Below are 20,241 nucleotides of genomic sequence, written 5' to 3'. Positions count from 1 at the left end.
ATGAACCGTGATAGTTAGCCAGTTCAACAGTTGAAATTTCTACAGATCAGATGTATTTCTGTTGCCGCTATAACAACAAATACTAAAAACAGAATAAAATAAATATTTATTTCCAATCTCGAGGTTCTCATCCAATCACCGAAGTTAAGCAACGTCGGGCGGGGTCAGTACTTGGATGGGTGAACGTTTTTATAGATAATGGTACGGAACCCTTCCTGTGCGAGTCCGACTCGTACTTGGCCGATTTTTTTGTAACTTCACCATAGCCCCTTCTTTTTTTGTATTACTATATAAGTTAACCATGACGCCCGACCAATTTAGGCATAAAAGAAAACGTCTGCATCCAACTACAAGGAAATTTATGTATTCTAGTTCGACAATCGCACTACGAGCTCCTTGGAATAATCATAATCAAATAAATGTTATTGTAATGTCGAGACGTGGATAAATCAGATTATTGAATATTATTACTACGTATAGAAACGGCACAGAGAACCATTATTTTGCGCCATGAGTTGTTGTTTTGACAACAATCCATAGACGCGGAGCGTGAATGTAGCTACCTAAACGCGTAAGCGCCATGAATTTTCACGCGTGGTGCAGGTTGCGATTGCGACAATTTCGTTTGATATGGCTTCTCTAGTAATACTGATACTGATAGACTTTATTCTTAATAAGGGGTAGAAGTTAAAACAGAAAACATTGTATCAAAATCCTGTCTTATTTTCATCCTACTTAATGGTGTTTATTTAGTATTTAATTAAATCTAACTTACCGTCGCCAACTTCAGTTCTAATGGGTCGAGGTCTCACAAGGGTTTTCGGCCTATTCTGTCTGGTACGAATATCCTTACGAATCTTTTTTCTTATGGTGTTATCCGGCAGACGCGGGCGGCGACGTCGTACTCCGAAAGGCCGATATCGACATTTTCTACGCACGGCCGGAGTGTCTCCTGCACAGTCCAGCATGTGCTGGTGCAGATCATCGAGCGTTATGGATTTTCTACACTTAGTACACTCTCTGAAACCCCGAGGTGGGCGCGTCCGATTGCACATCTGACTAGGCGGCACATAGAGATGCTTCAATATGTCTGCGTTCAACAACTGCTCTCCAACAATTTCATAATGCTGTACTTGGGCATTGGGATGGTGCGTGGCGACGTGCGCGGAGACGGCGCGCGAGTCACGGCTCTGTGCGCCGCACGCGCAGCACACGTAGCAGCGCGGACGCACCCACTCGCCGCTCAGCACGGCCGGCGGCAGCTCGTAAGTGGAGGTGGATGGCGTGAGCCCCAACGACAAGGGGAAATCGCCCCGCCCGGTGATTTCTGCTGCCTTTTTTGTCATTTTCATTACTTGCGATGACGGAGTTGGCAGTTCCCTACTTTCTAGTATATCTTTCAACTCGTTACTTATAATTGTTTGCTTTTCAGTCTTTTTTTCGAGCGGTGGACAGCCAAACTTCTCTTCGAATTTTCGCCTCATACGTAGTTGTGTCCAGATATCTAAACTGGAAACCAAAGATATAATGCAATTATTTGTGTGCGAATCGCGCTTCAGTTGGTCGGGATTTATAGGACCCTTTTCGCTTTCCAAATTGTCCCATTTCCACTTGTGCTTTGGAGCAATCGCCCGGGGCATATATCGATCAAAAGCGTTACGTGAATACTGTTCACTTGCGAGGAGTATGGGAAATCCTTCTGCAGTATTAATGACAACACTATTCTTCGACTTCCTAGTTTTAATAGTACTGTCTGGATCGGGGTTGAAATTGAAAGATCCGTCCAAAAATTTGCTTAAATTTTCCTGGACGTTACTTGCCACTTTAGAGTAAAAACTAGTGTCGAAACACTTTTCGAATTTTTGTGTCGTCTCATCCAAGTTTTTCCAATCTTTCTTAGTGGACTCGCCCGTTCTAGGCGAGCGATGTACAACACCCAACCGCGAGAGAATCTGGTCGGCATCAGTGTTATGAAACGAGAAATTGGGCGGGATTCGTTTATTCCACTGAATGTCGTCTAACACGATAACAGCGCTCTTCTCTATTACCGTACTGCTACCTAGACTCTTGCTCGGAGGCAAAATTAAATTCGTTGTTATGTTATCTTCAATGTCAGCACCATCGCCTACTAGAGACGGTTTCAGTTCACAAGAAATCACGACTCCATTAAAGCTGTGTCCGTCAGTGAAAACTTTACTGTCATTTCCAAATTCATCTTTATGCATTTCTTTTATAGACCCTGTTGAAACTTTCTGACGAAGCCTGCTGCGGTAAGATAACTTGGTTTCGCACAACTTGTTTTTATGTTCAGCAAGTTCGACCAAGGAGGAAAATCGTGTATGGCAGTTCAGACAAGCAAAGTACTGTTGGGGATGCGTTTCCGCCATGTGGCGTATAATGTCGTTCGCTTCGGCTTCGCACTGGCCACAAAATAGACAGGCGATGAAGCTGTCGTGCTTCGAACTAGCTGCATGCATTCGCCGCACATGTTTGGACAAGGTTTGTTTAGAAGCAAAATTTTTGTCACAATATGGACATAAAAGTATAGAATCAGACTTTGTTGCGAGATCATCTGTTTTATTTGGCGGCGTTTTGGATGCGGCACTAGTTCGCTTAGCCTTTTCTTGGCCAGTTTTTCCTTCAGACTTTCGAACGAGTTTGGTAGGTTGTGGACTGGGAATGTTTGACTTCCTGGGCCTGAGCCTTCCATTTAATCCAGACGATGGTTCATCTGCCCCCGGATTCATCATGTTTTCTTCTAAAGTCCTGAACAGAAAAAATATGATATAAATGTTATGAATGATGGAAAATAATTTATATGCTTTATGAATATAGATTCCTAAATATAGAACACAGATAGTTGTCGAATGTGTAACTGTGTAAATAAATATGCTTATATCCGGAAGCCAAAAGTTCTACTCTTAACGATCAGAAAAATCATTACGCTGTTCGTAATGGTACAGAACCCCTTGTGTAAATAAATTCGACTTCGAAACGTGACGTACGCGTTTGCGTTTAGTCTCATTTTGTATTGGATTTAGAAAGAGCGCGCCAAGCGGGACGTTTTGGAAACTCAAAATCCTATACAAAATGAGACATAACGCAAACGCGTTCGTCACGTTATGATGTCGATCAAATTTACACTAGGGGTACTGAACAGAAGATCAAACTACACGTCAAAAGTATCTACATTTTCTAATATAGGTCATTTTCTAATATATGTAGAACAGTTAGTCTGTTACAGATTCTTTTAATCGCGGACTACAGAGATATATCTCTACTTGGGAAAGTATTCCGAGTGGCACATACTTTTGAAGCGCTGTTTCATCCGCTACTATTGATGCTGACTACGCCTATTAACGGTCAGACACAAATTTAGAACAAGATTTACTCATACAATAGTATTTATCTTAAAATTTGGTCGAATGAAAAAAAAAATATACACGAGAGGGAAAAAACCTCGCGTGATTTGTGCACAAGCCTTTATAAGTTTTGACTGAAAAAATGGAATACAAAGGTTTTAATAATAATTTATAGCCATGATTTGAAAGCTTGTTTTGTACTATTAAAACGTAATATACATATAAAAAAAATGAACAAGGTAGGTTGAGCCTTTTTTGAGATTTCTTTAAAAAACCCTTAATAAAAGGTCGTAAGTGCAGAGTTCGTAGAACATCGATAGAACTTAAGTACCATATTTTAAAAGTAAATACCTTCTTATTGAAAACAAAATCCCATCCAAAACATAAATGTGAAATGAGAGCCAAGTTCAATATGAAGTACGACTATATGCGTTGGTGTTGACTTCGCCGACAAAAGAATTGAAATCATGGGTGCCAATTTCTTTATATAAAAAAAAAAAAAAAAAAAAACATTTTTACAATGCGTTTATATTACTTGGGGTGTAATTCAAGTTCAAGATGTGACTTGGCTATTTTTTACCAACAAACCAAATTTGTGAAAATCATCATAAGCCAATATAATAAAACAACATGTAATGTCTAAATTCCTCGGCCCTAAATTATACGAAAATTATATATAACTTGTAGTACAGTCATTATATCCAAAAAACCGACCCTACCCGTGAATAATCAGTTCTTGGATTTTTTTTTCGTAGGTCCCTCGGGGGGGGGTCACTGGGAGTGTAGATAGATAGATAGATAGATAAACCATTTATTCGCTTGCCACAATACACACAACTAAACAAAAAAATTATACAAACAATAGCAACACCAAAATAAAAATTAAATAAAGAACAAAAAGCATCAATAAAAGGTAATGTGTGCTGTGTGCGTTGCAGAAAAACAAAAGGGTTCTGGCTCAGTAATACGCTCCACTCTTTCGGGTGAAGCACTGATAATTCTGCTAGAACCCAGATCACGAACGATTCACGATGTAACAAAAAAAAACATATATATACATAAATATTTAGTAGCATGCCTATAAAATAATAATAAGTGTCGTAGTATGGATTATGTAAAAGTGTGGTGCGTGTTGGTGTATAGTACCTTATTATATCAGATGTCGAGTATAAAACGGCCTACAATAATATAAAGAGTTTGTACACATACAGACTAGATTCGGTAATCTGCAACCAAGTACCCGTGCGGTATTCCTGCAATTTGTATATTTAAATGGTACATTTTAAAATGAGACTTAAACGATTGCTTTGTTTTAAGGCATCTTAATGGTGGAGGGATATTATTCCAGCACTTGGTTGCGAGATACCTGAAGCAGCCCGTAAAAGCGACGGTTTTGTGTGGATGTGTTTCTAAAAGACAACGCCTGGTGGATCTAGTACCATGTCGTCTGTGGAATGAGGAAATATGTATTTTTGAGTATAAATATTCCGGTTTTTTGTCATTCAGGACACCAAATAAAAGACTTGCAAGGTGTAGGTGTCTGCGAGACGTCATATTAAGTACTGAGGCTTTATTTAAATGTGGTGTAATGTGACTCCTAGGTGGGACTGAATAACAGAAACGATAACAGGCATTCTACACTCGCTCTATAAGACGTCGCGTTTTCTCTTGTAGACGTGGCCCGTACACTATGTCTCCATAATTTAGTTTGGACAGAACTAGTGATTCGCATAGAATCTTACGTACTTCCTTACTTAAGAGGTTTCGAATTTGATATAAGACCTTCAGGCGAAAAAAGCACGACTTGACCAACTCTCTCACATGTTTTTCGAACCGCAACTGGCTGTCAATCACGAGCCCTAGGTTTCTAGCCTCCTCCACTCGTTCTATGAATGAACCTCTTATACTTACTTTAGGGTCAAGATCCAACATTTTTGATCTTTGTGACTTGGAACCTAATATCATGAACTTTGATTTAAGGGGGTTCAGCAATAATCCATTTTTATCAGCCCACGTGGATATACTTTCCAGATCCGCATTAATTTTGTGAATTGCTTCGGCTAGATTACCAGGACGGGTTGAAAAGTACAGTTGGACGTCATCTGCATATAAGTGGTATTTGCAGTATTTAATCGTTGTTATTATATCTGCACTGTAAATAATAAATAACAATGGACCAAGTATAGAGCCCTGGGGGACTCCCCGGGTTAAAGATCTGGCGTCAGAAACCGATGAGGTACCATTTTCTTTTGATAGTTTGACAGACCGCGTGTAAATTCAAAAAGTAAACCGAATCAGGCTCCTGTGTATATTCGAAAAATGATTTTTTTTATAAAAAAAACGGTTTTTCTTGAATAACTCGGCCATTTTTGATTTTACAGTAAAACCGTGAGTACAAAAATTGTAGGAAATTTGATTCTCTACAAGTTTGGTCCTCATAATTTTTCTTCTAGGATCGATATTATACCTGAAAAACGCGACAAATTCAAAATATTATCATTATCTCCTATGTTCCACGTTTTACGGCACTGTTAGGGAACAGGAAACCGTTAGGTTTACAGAGACAATTTTAGATCGGTATTGTAGCAAATTTAGTCTACTTTAAAAATGCCCACTAAATTTTGGCGGATTTTTGTTTTTGGCAAAGTTGCGTTCAGCGCTCGAGCTCACCAACTTAGATTATTAATTAAGTCAACACCATAAACAAGTCTGCAAAATATCAGAACTACCGAATTTGATGTACACCATTACAAAAGTAGGCAAAGTTACTGGATTATAATGTTATTTGTTAAATTACTCCATTGTTCACCAATACTTTCATACTGAACTTTGTGAAATTCAAGTTCAAAAAAATACAAAAATTAAGTCCGGGAATCGAACCCGGATTATCGCTGATACCACCTGTTTCTATGCAGCTGTTTGCCAACTGCGCCACTATAGGATATAGTATGTCGGTGAAATTAGGCTACTTATACTCTAGAAATAATTTAAACAAGAGGGCCGTGACGGAAAAATCTTACTTTCTTTAGCCTAGCCGCCATTCGTCCGATAAGGAACTTCGTTCCAAAAACCTTCGTAAAGAATGATATGCCCTTGTTATATTACAGTCAGTTTACTAAGTTGATAACTAGTTTTGTTACTCGTTTTGAAACCTCTTACGATTACGTTAAAAAAATATATTTATGCAGTATATATTATATGTATATCTTATTTACACCCTGTATATATAATATACACCTATACAAGCTGTTTTTTGTGGGTTATTTATTTTGTGGGAGTTGTGTACAGGTACATAGTAGTGCAAAGAATAGCTAAAACACACCTGTATATTATTCTGCTGCAAATCTGACTATATAAGTATTTTTGTAAAATATTGTTAAATTAAGGTGCCGCCACACATTCTTTAGAATGTGTTAAAAATTAGAAATTCTAAAACGCCATAGGTACGTGATGTTGTTTCTTTCTGTGTGGGAGCACCTTAATACATTTCATATTTTCCAGGTACTTACGTGTTAATAAAAGATGAATGTGCCGGTGAAAAATCATTGAAACAATCGTCTGACACAAATGGGTCCGGCGCAATGATATGCCGATTCAACTCTACATCATGCTTAGCTTGCTCCGTTGTCAATAAACCATCTGTTGGGAATCTAAACAATACACAACAAAATTGAGTATTTAATAAATTGTATCATGTCAACTTATACTACTGCATATTATTATATACATCCATGGACAGTTTAAAATTATTGTAGTATATAGATACTACATCTATATACTACAATAATTTTCATAAATCTAACTCTAAAACTAGACGACATCATGCCATAGCGTCTCCATGGAAGTGTTTCCTTGATTATTGTATCAACGTGGCGCCTTGAATATGCAATTAGCCTCTGCCACAGTTTTGGGATGAGTAAACAAGACAACGAAAGTAAGATTTACTAAATTATTAATAAATATAAGTTTACTTACTTTTCATCACACTTGCTCGAAAAAGGCCTTATTTCATGCAGGTGTGCTGAAGGACAAAGGCCTATTTTGTTCCCGCGGGAGTTATGCATTGTGAAAAAAAAAGTAGTTGTTAAAAAAGTTAAATAGTTTTTTTTATTTTAATTTATGTCAATTATTCATACTAACCAAGTAGCATAAATGAGTTTTACTTTTAAAATACTGACGTTTATAATTTAATGTTTTTGTTTATGTTAAAAATAATTTTATTTTATTAATTTAACAACCATTTAAAATATATTTACATAAATTTCAATCGTGGCTGAATGCCGAATAGGTCTGTGCCTTCGATGCCTCACCTGCCAAGAAATGACAGAATAGCGGACGAATATTTGATATGTCACCGTATTTAAGAATTATTTAGCTTAAAATTTAGTTTTTTCTTCGCAAGTGTGATGAAAAACATTTTGTGTAACTCCGGGGGTAAGAATATTGCAAACTCGGGTCTTTAATTCACCTTTCACCTTCACATCTTTAATCACCACCCTCGTATCCAAAATTTCACTTACCCCCCTCGTTGCATAATGTATTAATCCCAAATAAGATTTATCAATTATCATCATAACTCAGCGTTAGAAATACATTACATTAATGTAGTGCAAAGCCTTCATCTTAATTATTTTAATCATATTCATGACAAATCACAGAATAGCTATTGCCAACAGCAACTATATTTTATCTATAATCTAAAATACTCAATAATAATGGGAGCAAACCCGGGACATTTATTTCGTAACATATGAGGGTGAATTGAGAGTTTTGAGCCTAACTTTTAAAACAAAGACATGAGTTTTTATAACAATTTTATTTCTCCACATAGTCTCCAAAACGATCTATACACTTTTGCCACCTTGCTTCTAACTTCATAATTCCTTGTAAATAATCGCCACCCTTTGGTTGAATTTTCAAAGTGATCGATATATTCAGTCACAGCTTCTTGTACCTCTATATCCGTCTATCTGCTGCTTGTACTGGTGACTTACCGGTGAGGTTGGTGGAGGAGGGGTCCTCTATATCTGCCAAAAAGTGTTCTTTTTTAGGTTCGGAAAAAGATGATAATCAGAAGGGGCCAAGTCCGGCGAAAAGTGTGGATGCGGCAACATATCAAACCTACAGTTATGTATTTGTGTGACTGATTTCGCTGCAGCATGGACAGGAGCATTGTCTTGACGGAACAACACTTTTTTATATATCATACGAATGGTAATCAATCAGCATTTATGGTTTTACCCTTTTAAAGGTAATCAACAATGGGTCATCCCTTTACAACACCAAAAAACTGAAGCCATTACCTTCTTCGCTGATAATATGGCCTTAGCTTTTTTAGGAGGTGGAGACCCTGACCTTTTCCATTGTTTGGATTGCACTTTTAACTCCGGTGTATTGTGGTGGACCCAAGTCTCGCCCACCCAGCTGAAAGCAGTCTAGGTACCCACCAAGCAGAATCCTTAAAAATCCAAGATCCTTGTTGATTACGTTTTGTACTCGCTCATAGGAAATGCCAATTGTCTCCGCTATCTCTGCAACTTTCAATCGCCTGTGTATCTAGTATTTTATTGACATTTTCGTCTGTAGAAGCCGTTATTGGTCTACCACACCTAGGCTCATCTTCAACTGCTTCTCTACCGCGTTTAAAATCTGCTACCCATCGTTTTACAATGGCATATGATGGAGCGGATTCTCCTTAAAGTCTGGTACATGTCTTCAAAAATTTGCTTCGGCGTTAAGCCCTTTTTTTGTAAGTACTTTATGACAAAACGATGCCCAATTTTATCCATTCAAAACAGTGAAAACGCGGCTTAACCTGCTTAACGTGCCAATATTATTTTTCCTTTTTATTTCATTATCAACCTCAGGCTCAAAAGTTTTCAATCAACCCTCTTGACAAGAACCTACGCGATGCAAAATTTATAAGTAGACAAAATATGAATACAAATAGAGCGAAACCATATTAATAATTTGGATCGAAAAGTCTGGCAATGTTAGGTGTTTATGTCATTTTGTTACTAAGAAAGCATTGCGAAGCAGCATGTGCGTCAGCAAAACACCAGGTAGGCACGATAAAGAGTTTACCAGAATTTTCGATCCGTAAAACCCATTTAAATGTAAATATTTATTATATTAAAAATAGTCACATCTTTGATATTATGATATGATATATCAATCAAACTATCATACAAAATTAAAACAGATAATTACATGGTAACAAGATAATTTCTAAATGCCGGCAACGTAAGAAATGTGAGGACAAAAGTCAGAGGCAGAACATTATCTAGGACGGAACCGTATCTCCCGGCAGTATGTAGTGCAATAGGCATCATATTTAATATCTGGGAACGCGGTAGTGCCCCTGCCAAGCCGAGACAAGCGGAGCTAGGGCTTGCAATTCGATTATTCGAATATTCGAATTTGTCGAATATTGGATCTGTTTTGATATTCGAATATTTATTATTACTCGAATTAATCTATTTCATCCGCTATAGTAAATGCAAAGGAAAATAGTATTTACAGTACATATGGTGCTACTTTACCGCACTAGTGCGAAAATTAGCATATTACGCTACTATGCCGAACATTTAAAGGGCCATATATACTGTAAAACGTACGATACATGTGCGAATAGGTAATTCGCAACTCGTGTCGATTTAAAACACTCCCTTCGGTCGTGTTTTAATTTATCGCCACTCGTTTCGAATTTCCTATTTTTCGCACTTGTATCGTAATGTACTATTTTATCGTTTTCCGTTCGATAGGTTTCGTGAAATTACAGCTAAACCTAACTCGATTTCAAAGAAAACAAAACCAAAAATTATCAGGATTTCTCCGCTTTGATCAGACAAAGTCCGCCGAGGTCTACTCCTTCCAGCTCCGCCTTCTACTTCTCCCTTATACACTCTCTTTATAAGCCTTCTTTCACTCATTCTTTCCGTGTGTCGAAACCATCTCAACATAATAATTCAAGAAATACCTAAAAAGAATGAAAATTATCACCGACGATCTCTGCCCCTGTGACGGAAACACCCCACAAACAATAGACCACCTTCTACGATCATGCCCAAAATTCAGCATAGCAAGATTCAACCATGAAATCATCTGTCATAATCTCCAAATTCAACCTTTCAGCCTCCCAGACCTCATTAGCAGAGAAAGTACATTGACCTCATTTTGCAATCTATCCAGGACCATAATCAACAGTCTAAAAAAGTTCAACAACACATAACAACTCATCTACACCATCCATCTTCATATCTTAACATTCATTACCACCATCACCTTTCATAACAACACAACATCATCCCAGTGTCACATAATTAATTCATTAGAGATATAAAACATTTTATTTATTATTTTTATTTTATTAATAAAACATCCCACAGACCTTACGGATCCAGCCGCCCGTACACTTCGCGGGGACTGGACCCAACATTTTAAACGCATAATAAAAATAAATAATAATAAAAAGCCGCTATATTAAATACATGCCGAATTGTGAGAAAATTTATGCAACTTGACACAGAAAATAATACCCCGGAAACAACTTAAATTTAACAACCCCCGCTGCATTTACTTGGTAAATAACCCGTAAATGTAGCTGATTACCAGCCTAGAGCTGAGAAAACCAACCCTTTCGATAATAATAAAGGCGTAGGGATGTGACGACCCCATCGCCCGCTGGTTTTACCAGTGCAATCAGTCAACGCAGGGCAGCTTGTGGCGAGCTGTTGGGGAGTAGCGACCTCACGTACCCGAGTACTCCTGGGGAGTTCTGTTAGCCGCAAGGAGGGTGGGTGGGACAGGATTCTCTGCCTCTGGCTTGCCTTAACCGGCCGCCTAGAGTGGAGTCGTTAGAGCTATAAGCTCCAGGGGTGGAAGTGAAAAATTGCATAAGACGCGAGTTGTCACAGTGGCTGCTCGCAGCCACTGGGTAGAAAGCGGCGTACACCTCTCGACACCCCTGAGCCCTCACACCGGTGTTGCCCTTGAGCCATCCTAGATGTCGCTTTTTGTGGGGGCCCATCTTGTGGGGGCGAGTCACCGTCTGCCGGAAATAAAATTGAATACCGTTTTATTAGGCAGGCGTCCGGTTTTTTTATCCCATAGCCCAGTATTTAGTCCATCGCTTTCACCCAATAGCCCAGTTCATTTTAGATTCCATCAACCCTGAAATAGTCCTTACACCCTGGCGGGTGCTGCCTCTGCGTGCGTCCCATGACACGGGCAAGGGCAACATCCGCTAGGTGTACCCCTTACATTTCATTAAAGTGTCAAAAGGGCCTCTACGTGTTGGCTTCGGCTCCGCGCACACCTCCCAAAGGTCCGGAACACCATTGTTCCGTGATGGGAAAGAAATAATAATAATAATTATGCCTATATACATCCCACTGCTGGGCACAGGCCTCCTCTCATGCGAGAGGGCTCGGGCTATAGTCCCCACGCTAGCGCAATGCGGATTGGGGACTTCACATACACTTTTGAATTTTCGCAGATGTATGCAGGTTTCCTCACCATGTTTTCCTTCACCGAAAAGCTAGTGGTAAATATCAAATGACATTTCGTACATAAGTTCCGAAAAACTCATTGGTACGAGCCAGGATTTGAACCCGTGACCTCCGGATTGAAAGTCGGCCGTCATACCCACTCGGCTACCACCGCTTCCAACCATTTAAACATACCTTTTTAAATTACTGTCACTACAGCTTCGTTCAGTCCACACGTTTTCTTTATCACACTGTTCCTAATTATACATCACACACACTTCTCAACACTCTCATTTCCACTGCATCCACTTGGCTCTGACTGCGCGCCCTTTTCTGCCATACCCAACTTTCGCTACCATACATAAGTGTGGGCACCAACACTCCTCTATACACAGGCAATAGACCATTATGTGACATCTTCTGGCTGCTTATAACAGCGTTAAGTGCTCTATTCACACGATTTTCAGCATTTACTCTCCTTTCAATGTCTATCATGCTAACTGTCCCTAGTGAACAAGGTTCCCAGATACACAAACTCTTTCACTTGTTCCACTCTTTCTTGACCAATCAAAATTTGTCAGTTTGTCATATTTTCTCCCTTTCCAAATACTATTACTTTCGTCTTACTTACATTTATTTTCATTCCTTTTCTTTCAAAAGACCCATGCATTCTAGTTACCATCTCCTTCAACTCTTCACCCGATGACGCTAGCAATACCAGGCCATCTAAAGATGACATTTGTTGAGTACCCCACTCATTCTCAACCCATACTCATCATTTCTCAAATGATGCAATGCAAACTACTTTTCGATGCTAAACCACTCAACTGTCCGTTTACTCTCACACAACCTGGAATAGAGCGGTTCAAAATACAATGGAATAAAAGGCTTTTTTTATAGTCAACCGAGTGACTAAAAATAAATATTAAATGTAAATCGGAAAATAATTACCCACTAATTTATTTTTTCTCTTACGTGTTTGGATAGTTATAGTTATAATAATATTAATTCACGCAACGATGCAGTTATACTAAAAGTTTTATCTAGAAATATTGAATACGTCTAATTTTTGCGTTTCGACTCGTTTTTAGGGTTCCGTAGCCAAATGCCAAAAAACGGAACCCTTATAGATTCGTCATGTCCGTCTGTCTGTCCGTTTATGTCACAGCCACTTTTTTCCGAAACCATAAGATCTATACTGTTCAAACTTGGTAAGCAGATGTATTCTATGAACCACATTAAGATTTTCGCACAAAAATAGAAAAAAAAAATGATAAATTTTGGGAGGTGCCCATACTTAGAACTGAAACTCAAAAATTTTTTTTTCATCAAACCCATACGTGTGGGGTACCTAAAAACATATATGATGTACATTACCATGCAAACTTCCACCGAAAATTGGTTTGAACGAGATCTAGTAAGTAGTTTTTTTTTCATAAGTCATAAAATTTAAAAATATTTTTTTTTTCGTCAAACCCATACGTGTGGGGTATCTATGGAGAGGTCTTCAAAAATGATATTAAGGTTTCTAATATATTTTTTTCTAAACTTAATAGTTTGCGGAAAAAAATATATGATATACATTACCATGCAAACTTCCACCGAAAATTGGTTTGAACGAGATCTAGGAAGTAGTTTTTTTTTAATACGTCATAAATGGTACAGAACCCTTCATGGGCGAGTCCGACTCGCACTTGGCCGCTTTTTTATAAATGTGGGCATCTCAGTATGATGATAAAATCTAGTCAATTAAGTGAATTTCTGCAAAATATCATTAGTTTTTGCAATATATGCAAATAGTTTTTGAATAAAACGATTTAAAAAAAACCGATTTCTCGATCATTTTCTTATTTCTGAAAAATATTCGAATCGTAAGAAAAAATCGAATATTCGAATACTTGAAAGTTTCGAATATTTGCAATTCCTAAGCGGAGCACATAGGCACTACCTACCTTTTCTCGAAGCGCTTCGTCGTTTTTTAAATTTGGATTATACTCGTACCAGACTAGCTGTTGCCCACGACTTCATCCCCGGGGATTTATTTCCCCAAACACACTTTCAAACCCTTTTTAACCCTGTTAGGGGCTGAATTTTCAAAAGCCTTAAAATTATTTTTCATACTTTCTAAAATTTTGCTTTCCTACTAATTTCAAATCCCTATTGAAATCGTCCCCGTTACAAACTTTCAACTCCTTTTTAACCCTAATAGGCAGCGATTGATAATAAACATAGATGACGAACTAGCTCTGCAAAATGACCCCACACACATTGTGCCGAAGCGGGCGGGGCGTCAACTTTGTGCCACAGAGCTATTTAGTTCGCAAATGGCGGCCCGTTGTCACAGTCATAGTAAGAAGTATTCAAATTATATCCTTAACAAAAGAAATATGCCTTACTCGTATTGTGCGGATAAATTATGTGCTAGTCGTTCCAACAAACACTGGAAAAAATATGGGATTTCTTTTCACGTAAAGTTTAGCTAGGATCATATTATTTTGATTTCGCTTGATCACAACAGGCTTTATATGGGGATGATGTTATGCATTTTAAACAACCATTGATATTAAGAAACTTTCATTTTTCATTTGTTCAGGTTGTTGTTTTAATAATTTAAATTTGTGATAGTAAATACGAATCGCCGTTGTAGGTGGAGGTTTTTTATGTGTACTTTCTTACGAAGTCCCGGTACCTCGCTGCTATTTATAACTTTTGGTTAAATTCGCGGACGGCTGGACCGATTTGGCTAATTTTGGTATTGGAATATTTCTACGTCCAGGGACGGTTTGAACGGTGAAAACATATGGAAAGAATGCAAGGAAAATAGTAAAAACAACAACGATATTTTCCCATACAAACCGTTCCTCTGACGACGTGATCAATACGAATTTCTGCATGTTTGCTCTAATCAAGATGAAAATCGATATCTGAGGATCCTAGAGGACATTTATAATAAATATGAGGTCACGAAACAAACGCCTGCCATCTTGGATATCTGCATTTTGGCTCTGATCAAGATGAAAATCGATATCTAAGGATCCGAGCGACCCTTCATTATTATTCTGAGGTCAAATTTGGCAAAAACGCTCGACATCTTAAATTTATCCGTGTTTGCTTTAATATGATGAATGATTATCATGATAAGAGCAAAAATGGAGATATTCTAGATGTCGGGCGTTTCATTAAGATGGAGGGCCCTTTTACCAAATATGACTTCAGAATCATAATGAAGGGCCGCTCGAATCCTCAGATATCGATTTTCACCTTAATCGGATGAAAAATTCTAAAATTCAACCCGCGGCTTTTTTTTTAAGTATTTTTCTCAAATTCATATTAAAAGGCCTCTCGGATCCTCAGATATCGGTTTTTATCGTGATCAAAGCAAAATCCAAAATCCCAAATGCCAGCTGTATTTTTCCAATTTTGAACTATCAAATTTACATTAATTTACATCTGTGTGTCCTATAAGATGAACGACACAATGTATCAATTGGTTCGAAGGCTTAATTGCCTTTAAACTCGTGCGATAAACGAACAAATAATAAGCCTTTAAAATAAAATAATAAATTATACAAAAATATTGCATTTTAAACTAGTCTATATTGCATGAAACCGTCTGCCTAGAGTTGGTTTCCATTGACATGTATTTTCAAGTGACAACGCTACAGCCAATAACAGCGCCTCATTTTATAATAGACCAATCGTAGTTCGGGTGGTTTAAACTGACTAATCATGGTCAAATGAAGTTTCGTCGTAGAAAACAAAACCTTAACTTTGACGAGTTGCAATTGGTCCGTTATTAGTATTGCGTGTTTCAATAGTGGGGCCACTTTTACGCTGATATTTTGTTTGACGTTAGTCTTCTGTTTTTTTCGTTCGCTGCTATTAGGGGATGAAAATACGAAATCGCTGAAATTACTTTTCTCGAATATTACGAAGTTTCAAGTTCTTAACATAATATAATAGCACAATCGGATTAAGACCAACCTCGAAATCTCTGGAACAGTCATGAAACTTGGTATGTATATAAATTAAATGCCCCTTTTTCATGCCTACACCATGTGACATTTGGGGACCTCGAGGAATCGCAGCCATCTTGGAAAATGTATACCATCCAGGAGAAATTCGCGTTTTACTCTAAATCTACATTCTTTATGAAAATATAGTGTAAGGCAACATTAAAGCTTATTCAATTCTACACATAAAAGTCCTTGATAATCTTTGCAGAAATAACAACTTGTTACAGAAAATACTCGCTGAATCTAAGTTTAATGCTTATACACTTCCAGGGGACATTCTCTTAATAGGAAACTCGGAGGAATATGAAATCCACTTTTAACTATCCATCTGTACGTGATCTACCCCAATATTAACATTTTACTTGACTGCGAACCAGAAAGTAGGGTTATGGGTTTAAGTACTGATGATTCAGTACACCCTGTAGCTTAGGTTATAGGACGGATTTTTTTAAAATGACGTATCGGTATATTCCTCTTACCCTTCACAACCTGTTTACACTTGTTTTTATACAGAAAAATTAAACCAACCACCTTTAGACTCCGAATATTAAATCATTTTTTTTTCTTCTAGCGCCTAAATTATTAAGTGCATTTCAATAAAATAGACATCAGTAAATCCATAATTAGTACACAAGTGCTATGCAATACAAAGTTACTAAAATTAACGGAGGAAAACTTTAATAATGTGATTGCAAAAACAGATTTTAGATATTAAATGGGGTTCAAACAATATTTATTTATTTAACACAGTGCAAGCTTACAGTACTACATCAATTCGCTTACACACTAGAAAAATTGATGTCAGGAAATTAAAAAATAAAAACACACAAACGGATAAAATGTCAAGAAAAATACACCTACAATTTTTGGAATCCGTTTGCGTGTCTTAAAATTTGAGCTTCGGGGACCACGAGGATCAGTCGGCACAGGAAAAAATATGCAACCTTTTTGATTTTTCTTTTATCTCTATAGCTATGGATTTATTATGAATATTGTGTAAGGCGAAGTGAAATCTTATTACATTTCACACAGCAAATGTTTACAACACTATGTCCCTAAAACGAAGCCATCTCATAGAAATATGGCTCAGAAGTCAAAAAGTTGTACTACTGCCGTTTTATTCAAATAGAACTCGGAAAGAATAAATATTTCTCCTTTTTATTTACTTATCACTAGGGGCATTTCACGCCAAGCGGACATCGAAAAAAATGTCAGGTCATAGAATTTGGTCATACTAGGAATAGTTATACTACTAGATGTCCTCAGTTTATGAATTTTTTTTTTTATTCGGCACCGTTTCCGGTTTATAAGCTTTAAAAAAACCGGTAAAGTGAAAGTTCGTTTTACTCGCACACCGAGGGTTCCGTACAAACTTTGAATTATCTCGTGTGTATAAAGGCGAAAGACTTTTGAACAGAAGTACCCATACTAAGTATATTTGTGTACAACGCCATCTATCGGCAAATTGTCTAACTAATTTGCGCGATGTAATGCACGTTTGTTGGTTTTTCGAGGATAATTCTCTATCATGCGAACCGATTTGCGTAAAGTTGGTTAAATTGCAAACTGAAATCGGAAGGGTTTTTTGTTAGTAAAAAAAAAGTTACCAAGATAGAGATCTGATCATATGTTTCCTGTAAAATTTATAGTAATGTTAATATTATGTAAAAAAATCATAATTTTTCGTCGGTAAACTTCGGAGATAAAGGGAGGGGGAACGGTATTTTTTTTCACTTTTTCCTTCATAATACATTTTTTTTTTCTATGAAAATAAGAAAAAAAGTTTTGGAATGTACAGTTTGAGCTCTTTCAAATGATACCCCACTTGACCTAGTTACTAGACTTTGAAATTTTGCCCCCTCTTCATATTGGGCATTTCCCATAATTAATAAAAACAAAATAAAAATATAATACTTTCAATGTGTCTGGGTTAGCGTTGTTCATAACTATTCCAAATTTCAAATCGATAGCTTAAGTGGTTCTCGAGATATTTAGCGATGTGACAGACAGACAGACAGACAGACAGACAGACGGACGGACAGAGTCGCACCATAAGGGTTCCTTTTGTACCTTTTTGGTACGGAACCCTAAAAACCAATGATAATGCAATATTATTCATGATATCAATGTATAAGAATATTATCATGACATCAGATGGCCAAAACTGAGTTTAGGTTTGTTATATTCAGCTAAAAGAGCATATAACTGTGCAAGAAAAGTACAGTCGGCGATAAAAGCTTCATGAAAATCAAAACATAAATGTACACAATCTGTTAACTACTGTCCACAGGAGGCACAACTTTTGTTTTTAAATCAGCGTATGATCCATTTCAGTAAATAGCATCTGGAAAATTTTATAACTTATTTTATGTAATTCACGGTGAACTGGCATTACTGAACGCCGCGCCACTTATTCTGCAAACGGTTGAAGGACTGAAAAAATGTCTGGAACATGACTTGATTTTATGCTCTACAATCTTCATTTATACGTTATCATCATTGGAGCTACCGAAACCTTGATATTCGTCATATACCAATTTTTGTGACCTTTGAAGAACTTTAGGATTTCTGTGACTTTTAACATAGCTTCCAGCTCATTATTTGCCATTCCTAGGTGAAAACCTTTATTTAACTGGGTTACTAAAGAAAGTAAGGAATCGCCAGTACGAACGCTCAGACCGGCACGTATGCACTTTACTTCATGTATCTCCAAAACTAATGCAGATCCCATTCTCAAACTTTCCAGGCATTTTTTATGAACTACAAGCTACATTTTAAAGTAAAAATAAAAAAGTCAAAAATATCGAACTTTATATAAATTCGACTTGAAATTTTCATTTCCGGGTTTTTGTATGAAAACATCGAAAAAAATAAAACTTATTATAACTTCGAGAAAGAGCAATTGTATAAAATCAATATTGAACTTATTTTTCAGTTTATTAAATAATAGCAACAACAGCTTTTGAAAAATGCACTTCTCAGTTTTGTCCATTTTTTAAATGCTTTAAAACAGGAAACGGTGCCGAATAAAAATATAAATAAACTCAGGACATTGAGTAGTATAACTATTCCAAACATGACCAAATTCTATGACCTGACATTTTTTTCGCTGTCCGCTTGGCGTGAAATGCCCATATATTAATGTTAGCAAATTAGAATATTTTCGAATTTAAAGGTTCTGCTCTCCAAATAAGTTAATACATACAAGGGGGCACATTTTTTTTTAGTTTAATCCTAAACGGTTCTTTCACATATACATTCACCTTATTTGTACCTAGTAATAAGGTAATGAAAAGTACACATATATATTTTTACCGAGTTTTATTTGAATAAAACGTCAGTAGAACTTTTTGACTTCTGAGTCATATTTCTATGAGATGGCTTCATTTTAGAGACATAGTATTATCGTGTGAAATTTAATGAGCTGTCACTACGCCTTACACAATCTTCATATTCAATCCATAGCTACAGAGAAAAAAAAATACAAATAAGTCGCATACTTTTGCCTATGCCGTCTGATCCCCATGGTTCCCGAAGCTCAAATTTTTAGACAAGCAAACAGGGATCCCAGAAATTGTAGGTGTGAAATTTGACTACTCTCACTATTTGAAGCCCATTTAAGGCCTAAAATCTGTTTTTGCAATCACATTATTTAGCCCTAAACTTTTTTCTTCCATTAATTTAGTAACTTTGTATTGAATAGCACTTGTGTACTTATTGTGGATCTACTGATGTCTATTTAATTGAAATCCGCTCAATAGTAGTCAATAGTTTAGGCGCTAGAAGAAAAATATGATTTAATATTCGGAGTCCTCTCAAGGCGGCTGTATTGATTTTTCTTTAATAGAACAAGTAAAAATAGATTGTGAAGGGCAAGAGGAATCTACCGATTCGTCATTTTGAAAAAACAGTCCAGTATCCTAAGCTACAGGGTGTACTGAATCATCAGTACTTAAACCCTAAATCTGGGTTCAGCATGTATTTTTTATAGCATGATGTATTTTTGCGCAAAGATGTCTAGGATTATTTTGTGGAGAATTTAATAAGCTTGAATGTTGAATTACACGATTATTTAATAAAGAACGTAGATTTAGAGTAAAACGCGTATTTCTCCTGGATAGTACATTTTCCAAGATGGCTGCGATTCCTCGAGGTTCCCAAATGTCAAATAATGTGGGCATGAAAAAAGGGCCTTTAATTTAAATACATACCAAATTTAATGTCTGTTCCAGAGATTTCGAGGTTGGTCCTAATCCGATTGTGCTATAAACCTTGTTCCCCATACAAAGGTTCAACCTCATTTTTACCCCCTTAGGAGATGAATTTAAAAAAAAACGCTGAATTTATATTCTTCTTTTTAAATATCATAGTGTT

At 36.9% G+C, this 20,241-nt stretch overlaps 1 protein-coding gene across 3 annotated transcripts in view; it reads right to left on the bottom strand.

Moving 5' to 3' along the window:
* LOC133526756 (uncharacterized) overlaps nucleotides 1-20,241 on the bottom strand; it is a 77,216-nt gene that overhangs the window by 24,045 nt on the left and 32,930 nt on the right. For 2 of the 3 annotated variants that reach the window (XM_061863490.1, XM_061863473.1), the window contains 2 exons: nucleotides 6,872-7,012; nucleotides 776-2,766 (listed from right to left, as the gene is read on the bottom strand). In XM_061863490.1, the coding sequence (XP_061719474.1) occupies nucleotides 776-2,750 (1,975 nt within the window). In that variant the 5' untranslated portion in view covers nucleotides 2,751-2,766; nucleotides 6,872-7,012. The remainder of the gene's footprint in view (nucleotides 1-775; nucleotides 2,767-6,871; nucleotides 7,013-20,241) is intronic. The other variant, XM_061863481.1, reaches the window with a different exon arrangement.

Source organism: Cydia pomonella, chromosome 1 (genome assembly GCF_033807575.1).
Source record: "Cydia pomonella isolate Wapato2018A chromosome 1, ilCydPomo1, whole genome shotgun sequence".
NCBI classification, from domain to species: Eukaryota; Metazoa; Arthropoda; class Insecta; order Lepidoptera; family Tortricidae; genus Cydia; species Cydia pomonella.
The sequence above is the reverse complement of the archived record's forward strand: the minus strand, read 5'-3'. Positions and strand labels throughout refer to the sequence as shown.